The 10,507-nt window shown below is 44.7% G+C and overlaps 1 protein-coding gene across 1 annotated transcript; it reads right to left on the bottom strand.

Moving 5' to 3' along the window:
- Window positions 1-7,652: 7,652 nt before the first annotated feature.
- On the bottom strand, window positions 7,653-10,212 carry LOC120019905 (calcium-activated potassium channel subunit beta-2-like). The gene is made up of 4 exons (XM_038963315.1): window positions 10,208-10,212; window positions 9,892-10,062; window positions 9,306-9,501; window positions 7,653-7,937 (listed from the first exon to the last, which is right to left on the bottom strand). Exons 1-4 carry the CDS (start codon window positions 10,210-10,212, stop codon window positions 7,653-7,655), a joined length of 657 nt encoding a protein of 218 aa, XP_038819243.1.
- Between the last annotated feature and the right edge of the window lie 295 nt (window positions 10,213-10,507).

Raw genomic sequence — 10,507 nt, 5'->3', positions numbered from 1 at the left:
TAGTACCGCCCCATACATAGGCCCCCGTGGCATCGGGCTTTGACCTCGAAGATATGATGCATAGAACGTTCTCTGTCGTTCTTTTCAAACACTGTATTCCATTTCACCAACAGCATTTTATACATTTGACATACAGCTTAAATAAAACACACTCTTGAAATAAAATTGTTCAATTCTGACAGCATGGCAACACAATTCAAGTAAAAATGCATTAATAGTAGGCCAGGAGTTGGTGGCCAGGGATTGCTATTAGGGAGGACCACGGGTGGGTTCCACTGATGGTTTGAATCGAATGTTTTAATGATGGACTTGAGCAAAACCCTGACCTACAGCCCACCAGAGCCATTACGCTTTCTTCTATGAGGTTTAATGGCGGTTAACATCCAATAAATGTTGCATTACGGCCACCTACTAGACTGGAGTATACGTCCCTTATACTTTGCTTGGATTGTTATTATTTTTTAATTAAAAAAATACTAATAAATCAACAAATACCCTACCATGTAACCGTACAGTCACTAAAAACCTACCACCCAACTCTATTTTAATATATCTAACCCTACCTCAGGCCAACAGCCTGAATGAACAGGACACCACCACTCAACACACCCTGTAACTCTTTAGAGGTCAAATCTCATACACCCAAATACCTCTCTGCAGCTGCCACCACAACTTCAATTTTCTCCAACTTACGTTCCATTCCTGCAGTACAGATGATATCCATTACTATATCCAAGGGTCTTTGGCCTGGTTTGCTAACTACCTCTCTCAAAGAGTGCAGTGTATAAAGTCAGAACATCTGCTGTCTCAGCCACTGCCTTTCACCAAGGGAGTACCCCAAGGCTCGAGCCTAGGCCCCACGCTCTTCTCAATTTACATCAACATCATAGCTTAGGCAGTAGGAAGCTCTCTCATCCATTTATATGCAGATTAAACAGTCTTATACTCAGCTGGCCCCTCCAACAAACTTTCTCTGCCCTTAACCTTGTTCTGAACATCTCGAAAACAGAGATCATATGGTTTGATAAGAGAATGCCCCTCTCCACACAGGTGTGATTACTATCTGTGAGGGTTTAGAGCTTGAGGTAGTCACCTCATACAAGTACTTAGGAGTATGGCTAGACGGTACACTGTCCTTCTCTCAGTACATATCAAAGCTGCAGGCTAAAGTTAAATCTAGACTTGATTTCCACTATCGTAATCGCTCCCCTTCACCCCAGCTGCCAAACTAACCCTGAGATGTAATTTATAGATCGGCAGGTAAGGGTGCTCTCAAGTGGCTAGATGTGTTTACTTTCCACCTGGCTACCCCTACTCCGGCCAACAGCTCAGCACCCCCTGCAGCAACTTGCCCGAGCCCCCCCCCCCCCCCCCCCCCCCACTTCTCCTTCGCCCAAATCCAGACAGCTGATGTTTTGAAAGAGCTAAAAAATCTGGATCCCTACAGATCAGCTGGGCTCGACAATCTGGACCCTCTTTCTAAAATTATCCGCCGAAATTGTTGCAACCCCTATTACTAGCCTGTTCAACCTCTCTTTCGTATCGTCTGAGAACCCCAAAGATTGGAAAGCTGCTGCGGTCATCCTCCTCTTCAAAGAGGGAGACACTCTAGACCCAAACTGTTATAGATCTATATCCATCCTGCCCTGCCTTTCTAAAATCTTTGAAAGCCAAGTTAACAAATAGATCACCAACCATTTCGAATCCCACCGTACCTTCTCCACTATGCAATCTGGTTTCCAAGCTGGTCATGGGTGCACCTCAGCCACGCTCAAGGTCCTAAACAATATCATCACCGCCATCGATAAAAGACAGTACTGTGCAGCCGTCTTCATCGACCTGGCCAAGGCTTTCGACTCTGTCAATCACCGCATTTTTATCTGCAGACTCAATAGCCTTGGCTTCTCAAATGACTGCCTCGACTGGTTCACCAACTACTCTTCAGATAGAGTTCTGTGTGTCAAATCGGAGGGCCTGTTGTCCGGACCTCTGGCAGTCTCTATGGGGGGCCACAGGGTTCAATTCTCGGGCCGACTCTTTTCTCTGTATATATCAATGATGTCGCACTTGCTGCTGGTGATTCTCTGATCCACCTCTACGCAGACGACATCCTTCTGTATACATCTGGCCCTTCTTTGGACACTGTGCTAACAAACCTCCAAACTAGCTTCAATGCCATACAACAATCCTTCCTTGGCCTCCAACTGATTTTAAACGCTAGTAAAACTAAGTGCATGCTCTTCAACTGATTGCTGCCCGCACCCGCCCGCCCGACTAGCATCACTACTCTGGACGGTTCTGACTTAGAATATGTGGACAACTACAAATACTTAGGTGTCTGGTTAGACTGTAAACTCTCCTTCCAGACTCACATTAAGCATCTCCAATCCAAAATTAAATCTAGAATCGGCTTCCTATTTTGCAACAAATCCTCCTTCACTCATGCTGCCAAACATACCCTCGTAAAACTGACTATCCTACCGATCCTTGACTTCGGCGATGTCATTTACAAAATAGCCTCCAACACGCTACTCAGCAAACTGGATGCAGTCTATCAGATTGCCATCCATTTTGTCACCAAAGCCCGATATACTACCCACCACTGCGACCTGTATGCTCTCGTTGGCTGTATGCTCTCACTACATATCCGTCACCAAACCCACTGGCTCCAGGGCATCTATAAGTCTATGCTAGGTAAAGCCCAGCCTTATCTCAGCTCACTGGTCACCATAGCAACACCCATCCGTAGCACACACTCCAGCAGGTATATTTCACTGGTCATCCCCAAAGCCAACACTTCCTTTGGCCACCTTTCCTTCCAGTTCTCTGCTGCCAATGATTGGAACAAATTGCAAAAATCACTGAAGCTGGAGTCTTATATCTCCCTCTCTAACTTTAAGCATGAGCTGTCAGAGCAGCATACCGATCAGTGTATCTGTACACAGCCAATCTGTAAATAGCACACCCAACTACCTCATCCCCATATTGTTATTTATCCTCTTGCTCTTTTGCACCCCAGTATCTCTACTTGCACTACATCATCTGCACATCTATCACTCCAGTGTTAACGCTAAATTGTAATTATTTCGCCTCTTTGGCCTATTTATTGCCTTACCTCTCTACTCTTCTACATTTGCACACACTGTACATTGATTTTTCTATTGTGTTTTTGACTGTACGTTTGTTTATGTGTAACTCTGTGTTGTTGTTTTTGTCGCACTGCTTTGCTTTATCTTGGCCAGGTTGCAGTTGTAAATGAGAACTTGTTCTCAACTGGCCTACCTGTTAAATAAAGGTTAAATAAAAATAAATAAAAATACTATTTGGCCATCAGATTTGCCTCCAATGTTCCTTATAGGACACATCACTGCACTGGTTATCTCTGTATACCCATCGCAAGACCCACTGGTTGATGCTTATTTATAAAACCCTCTTAGGCCTCACTCCCCCCTATCTGAGATATCTACTGCAGCCCTCATCCTCCACATACAACACCCGTTCTGCCAGTCACATTCTGTTAAAGGTCCACAAAGCACACACATCCCTGGGTCACTCGTCTTTTCAGTTCGCTGCAGCTAGTGACTTGAACGAGCTGCAACAAACACTCAAATGGGACAGTTTCATCTCAATCTCTTTAGTCAAAGATTCAATCATGGACACTCTTACTGACAGTTGTGGCTGCTTTGCGTGATGTTTCGTTGTCTTCACCTTCTTACCCTTTGTGCTGTTGTCTGTGCCCAATAATGTTTGTACCATGTTTTGTGCTGCTACGATGTTGTGCTGCTCCCATGTTGTGTTGCTACCATGTTGTGTTGTCATGGGTTTCTGCCTTGCTATGTTGCGTCTTAGGTCTCTCTTTATGTAGTGTTGTTTTGTCTCTCTTGTCATGATGTGTGTTTTGTCCTATTTTTTTTATCCCAGCCCCTGTCCCCGCACAAGGCCTTTTGTCATTTGGTAGGCCGTCATTGTAAATAAGAATTTGTTCTTAACTGACTTGCCTAGTTAAATAAAGGTTAAATAAAATAAATTAAAATAAACGCACTACTTTAACCCTGGAAACCTCAACCTGCCTCTCTCACACCGGACATTTCTGATCCCCAGCCCCATGGCACCCCTACAATTAACACATACCACTACTTTCCCCAATGCTACACAGTCCTTTGTCTGATGCCCTTCTGCACACTTCTCACACCTAGGAACCTCCCTCCTACACACTGTTGCCACATGCCCATCAGCTTGACCCCTTTAACAACATAATGTTTTCGGCACAAAAGTACATGATAACTTATATACCCTAACATCACTTTGTCGAGCAAAGACTCAACATCAAAACTCAAAAGAACAGACAACGACTCTTCTGTTTCACCACCACTGTTTCTCTGCGTCTTACCAAACGAGGGCATCACAAACACCAGGAATCTTCCCATTCAGTTGGTCAACTTTCACATTTTGTAAGGACCGACGCCGGACAGGAGAAGCAGGTACGGGGAGTCAGACATTTATTCAGGGACAGACAAGGAAACAAGACAGGAACCGCGTCGGAACACGTGTAACACGGACATGAGACAAATAATCCCGAAGCAGGGAACAGAGCTAGGAAACAGACAGATATAGGGAAGGAAATTACACAAGTAATGGAGTCCATGTGAGTCCAATGAGCGCTGATGCGCGTGACGGGGGGAAGGCAGGTGTGCGTACTGAAGGTGGCTTGAGTGCGTAATGTTGGGGAGTCTGGCGCCCTCGAGCGCCAGAGGGAGGAAGAGCGGGAGCAGGCGTGACAGTACCCCCCCCCCCCTCTAGGGCGCCCCACCTGGGCGAACCGGCCGAGACATAGGCGCTGGGCAAGCCGGCTGGGGGAGGGGGAGGAAGAGCGGGAGCAGGCGTGACAGTGTACCCTCAGCCCAGATGTTTGTCCGCCGCTGTCAACATACCTGAAGAAGAGCAAGGGTGGCTATTCTCAAGACCAACTCCAGGTATCGTCGACAAGCGGACCGTCGCCGGACCCCAGCTTCCCGCTACCGCATTGGGCAGAGGGTATGGCTTTCAACTCAGGATCTGCCCCTTCGGGTAGACTCCCGCAAGCTGTCTCCCCGGTTCATTGGTCCTTTTCCCATCTCCAGAGTCCTAAGTTCCACTGCTGTCCATCTTGTGTTACCCCGTACCCTCCGTATTCACCCTACCTTCCATGTGTCTAGGATTAAGCCTGTGTCTCACTGTCCTTTGTCTTCTGTCTCCAGGCCCATCCCTCCCCCCGGGTTATCGGTGGCCAGCCAATTCCTTATATTAAGCAAACTAGACGGCACCATTGTCTTGTTTTTTTATTTACGGATAGCCAGGGGCACACTCCAACAGTCAGACATAATTTACAAAGGAAGCATGTGTTTAGTGAGTCAGTCAGATCAGAGGCAGTAGGGATGACCAGGGATGTTCTCTTGATAAGTGTGTGAATTAGACAATTTTCCTGTCCTGCTAAGCATTCAACATGTAAAGAGTAATTTTGGGAGGCAGGGAAAATGTATGGAGTAAAAAGTACATAATTTTCTTTAGGAATTTAGTGAAGTAAAAGTAAACGTTGTCAAAAATATAAATAGTAAAGTAAAGATACCCCAAAAAATGACTTAAGTAGTACTTTAAAGTATTTCTACTTAAGTACTTTACACCACTGCATTTACAGCAATCCCAGAAATCACTCCTGTCAATGGCGGCCTTTTCTTGAGAGAAAACAATTCACATCTTTTGTCCCCATTCGTTTAACGCAGAGCACCTGCTCCCTCTGACCAGCAGAAACACAAACAATTATCACAAGACAACTATCACCTTCACCGATTCCACAGCATCCAACTGTTTTCACCCACCCTGAAACCACAAATGGATCAGCCTGAAGGCAAGGGTTCACTTTTCACAAAATGACCCTCCTACCGTCGCTGACTCATCTTTATCCTGACCCTCGGTGCAATCCTCAGGCTCCGAGAACTTCATCACACCTACCACCTCCAATACTTTGCCCTCACTCATTTCCAATTCTCCTCCTGTCTTCAATCCGGCATACAGCTCCTTCTGCTTACACTTTCTGCCATTCTTCTTTAACAGATCTCCCTTTTTTCAGCCATTTTAACCCGATTCAAGCTCCCCCTCATCTTCCCTCTCTCTCTTCGACCTCCTCTGCCTCTCTTTTTCCTTCCATTACTCCTCTGTATTCCAAGTATACGTCTCCATATGATATTGCACTTCTCCTGACATACATCTTGTTCTTGTCCTCTGAAGGGACGCCATTTTCATAAACGCAGATGTATCTTCCGAAACCGTCTGACAGCCATTAGACCTACTGGGCACTCCTTATAGCTATCTCTCCCAGTCTAAAATGGAATAGGCCGCCTACGCTGCTTCTGGTCAGGGGGTAATAACATTGTCATGAAGTGGACAGCAAAGGGGGGCAAATTCAAGGAAACCCCCTTGCTTGATTGTAAAATATTTGCTGCGTTCCATTGCTGTAAAAGGGAGATGGAAGCGGGCAGTTGGCCAAGCAAACACGTGTGTCATGACAAGGGAGAGCAGTGAAACCGACAATATCAAAGATGTGATTAATGCAGCCATAAAATGTGTATTTCTATCCAAAGCCAGTCTTATGCAAAGCCAGGTGTGACATCTTTCTCAAGCAAGGAAAGGCTCAAAGGCTGTTATGCCAAATGCCCTCAAAGGAAAGAATTTCTGAACAAGAATGTAGGGTTTATTACAGTTGCATAATTTGTAAACAATTACTTGATTCACCATTAAATTATTTATTTATTTCTGATATGCCTCACCATGGGAAGGCATGAGTGCATGTATATGTTATGAGAGGTCAATGTGTTGCATACAGAGCAAAATGTATTACAAATAAACAGAATGGAGTTTGCAGCTTTCCTGGGGTTGTCATCAGAGCAACACAAGACACTGATTTTTGTTGTTGCTGCATAGCACAAGTTCTGTATGACAGACTGAACAAAAAAATGGTATTTACTATAAATAATATAAGCTATAACTGACCCCTAAAATATGTTGATGGTGTCATTCAGCATTTTCCCCATTAGATTCTGCATATTCTACCTAGTTCGAGTATATCCACAATGGTCTTTAACCCTCTTCATAGTGAACATACAGGAACTGAAACAGGGTTCTAACTTTGACACATTAGGACGTGAACAGTTATCTTCAGCAAATACATTGGTCAATTTAGGAGAATGAACTCTCTGTCTCGTTCCGTCAGCACAAATGTAGCTTGGCATTGTCATCTGTGTTAGATAAAGTGCTCACCAATACTCAACATTTAGGATTGTATCCAACTTTCTGTGAAAGTCCCATGTTCAGCGTTGGTGAATAATTGAATAACTTTCAAATAGCCTGTTAATTTATATAACAAGCTTACATATTCAGTAAGAAAACATGCAAGTTGCTTTCCAGGCAACAAGGGTCGTACATTAATTTATCTGCTTTCCAAGATGTCAGTTTCAGAACAGAAGCCAGTCCAGCAACCTGTTCCAAATCTCTCAGCGCTGAGAGAGCGACATTACAAGACGTCACAGGGTCATTCGGTTGAAACAATCCCTTTCATGTCATCATCTGCCCGGACTGGCGGCCATGTTTGACGCTCTCAGCTGCCACGCCAGCAAGCTTCACCTTTCGATCTTGATAACCTGCTCGCACATAATGGAGAGGTACTGGGTGAGTTTGACCATGAAGATGATGGCGGTGCCCCCCGTGAGCATACAGGAGGGCCAGAAGAGCGAGTGGAAGACGGGACTGTGGCCGTACTGCCGGGTCAGGAGGGCACTCTCCTGCTGGTCGCTGGGGTCGTAGTAGCACAGGACCTGGTGGTGCGGCTTCAGGCGCTCTGAGATGTTCACGATAATGTGGTGCATGGCATTGGTGTCCTTCTGGCACTTTGGCACGTAGAAACACTGGAAATAGAAAAGTGGGTAGGTGACATTGATGTTAGATCGGGGGCTTTCAGCATGCATACCTAACCTACAGGCTTAGTAAGCATCCTTTGATACTCAACATAAATATTTATTTGAGATTGTATAATTGTATAAACATTTGTTCCTGTTGAGAGAAACAGGTACATAGTGCATCATGAGTCATGCATAGGGCTAGGAGTTTCCCAGACCACCTGAACAGGAAGAATCAGGCCTGCTAGCTCACATGCTGGCTAGACAGGGCACACGCATCCGTCCGCGTGTGATTTTGTCCATCCCCACCAGATGAAATCAGAGCACGCAGGTTGAAATATCAAAATTAACTCTGAACCAACCATATTCATTTGGGAACAGGTCAAAACACATGAAACATTCAGGGCCATTTAGCTAGCTAGCTTGCTGTTGCTAGCTAATTTGTCATGGGATATAAACACTGGGTGGTTATTTTACCTGAAATGCACATGGTCCTTTTTTTCTGTATCTTTGTAGAATTTTTACCCATTTTGAATCACTCAAAATCGTGTGTTCTCTTCTCCGACAATTAATTCACAGATAAAAGGGGAAACCTAGTTATTTTCTAGTAATCTCTCCTCCATCAGTCTTCTTCTGTGGACTTTATATGGCGATTGGCAACCAACTTTAAGGTGCATTACCACCACCAACTGGACTGGAGTGTGGATCTTGGTTCATCTTTCAATCACCCACACGGCTATATGCTCCTAAAAACCAATGAAGAGATGGGAGAGGTAGGACTTGCAGTGTGTCAAGCGTCAAAAATAGAACCAAGTTCTATTTTAGCGCCTGGCTACTCAGACGCTCATTGACGCACGCAAGCAGTTTAGATGAAATGATTGAATAACATGTATGTGTGTCACGTTTGTCGTCGGAATGAGACCAAGGCGCAGCGTGCGTAGAGTTCCACATTCTTTAATAGTGAAACTTACAACAAAACAACAAAGAATCTAACAAATGTGCAGTATTGCAGTGCACAAGGCAACTATACAAAAACAAGATCCCACAACACAAATTAGGAAAATGGCTACCTAAATATGATCCCCAATCAGAGACAACGATAAACAGATGTCTCTGATTGGGAACCATATCAGGCCAACATAGACATACAAAAACCCCTAGACATACAAAAACCCTAGACATACAAAAACTAGCGTACCCACCCTAGTCACACCCTGACCTAACCAAAATATATAGAAAAACAGAGATATCTAAGGTCAGGGCGTGACAATGTGTACATATATTTTTCAAGGCGAGCGGTGTGGTCAGCATATCAAAGCCCCGTGTCAACATACGCTATCCAGTCTTTCACAACCTCCATTCTGACCCTCCGTTCACCTCAAAGTTGGCGTCCCAGCTCTCCTCATTGTGTGATAAGCGGCTGACCCTGCCCGTGGTGTTGACACTGACGTAGACCTGCAGACAGGGGTACTTGGAGCCTCTCCAGCAGTCCGAGCCACAGCTGTAAGAGCAGTTCATGTCTGCCATGATGGTGGAGTTGAGCACGATACAGACACTCCTCTCTGTCCACACACTATATGGAGAGATTAAGGTAATAATTAAAGGCTATTGTAGGATTTACACAGTGGCATGTAAATATAGATTTTTATCTGTATTCAAATAAAATTGCAGAAAGATGTTGGGGTGTAAAAATACCAGGTAGAGAGGTAGATGCGTCATTTTCACATTTCAATTTAGCATTTAAGCATTGCATTTTAGAATTGGCGCAGATAACCCTCCATAATACTGTGGCATGCTGTGCAGTGACTTGCACAAAGAAAAGACTGACAAACAAACATACCGAATCAACACTACAAAGGCAGATTGATTGAATTGCAGTCTTTCAGAATGAGCGAAAGCAGAGTCCACCCAAAAATACAAAATACACACAAAACAATCCACTGTCAGATGGATAGTCCAGTACCTGTCTGCATAGGAGCGCAGTACAGTGATGCCCAGGACAAAGTACATCATGGCCGACGCAATGACCATGCCCAGGCCTAGGAGAATAGCCCGGTCTTCCCCAGCCTTCATAGCTGTCACCGTCTTCTTCTTGTCCATCAGGTCAACGTCTCGGAATTTCTGGTAGATGGACCTGAGGTAGTGGTCAGGCCAGTGTTGCGGTCAAGTCCATTTCAACTCATTTTACAAAGAGGATTTTTTTGTTTTGTTGAATCAGTTGACATTTTTCTCAATTTAAATCAGGAGATTATCTGTTTCCTTCTTGGAGGAACCCCCACTGCATGTCAGCAAAACATATATTAAAATGAATGATTAAAAGAGTGTTTTTAAGAGTGACAGTGTACCTCGTCGGTCCTCCTCCTGATGCTGCCCATCCCGCACTTTTAGCACCTGTCACAAATAACCTCTTTCCAGATGTCCCATGACCTCCTCTTCTCACAGAAGAAGCGGTGCGGAAAGACTGATGGAATGACCTGCACAAAATAACAGTCTGTTATCACTCTAGACCAGTGGTTCCCAACCTTTTGTGGTTACTGTACCACCAACTGAATTTTGCTCTTACCGGAGTACCCCTGAAG

This window comes from Salvelinus namaycush, chromosome 25 (assembly GCF_016432855.1).
Source record: "Salvelinus namaycush isolate Seneca chromosome 25, SaNama_1.0, whole genome shotgun sequence".
Classification (NCBI taxonomy): Eukaryota; Metazoa; Chordata; class Actinopteri; order Salmoniformes; family Salmonidae; genus Salvelinus; species Salvelinus namaycush.
This window is presented reverse-complemented; position numbering and strand designations above follow the sequence as displayed.

What these genes read in the sequence shown, in the direction of transcription:
- LOC120019905 (XM_038963315.1), bottom strand. An exon ending in CTGCGCTCCTATGCAGACAG is followed by an intron (nt 9,502 to 9,891) that starts GTACTGGACTAT and finishes CTCTCCATATAG; the next exon opens with TGTGTGGACAGAGAGGAGTG. An exon ending in GCTGGGACGCCAACTTTGAG is followed by an intron (nt 7,938 to 9,305) that starts GTGAACGGAGGG and finishes TTCTATTTCCAG; the next exon opens with TGTTTCTACGTGCCAAAGTG.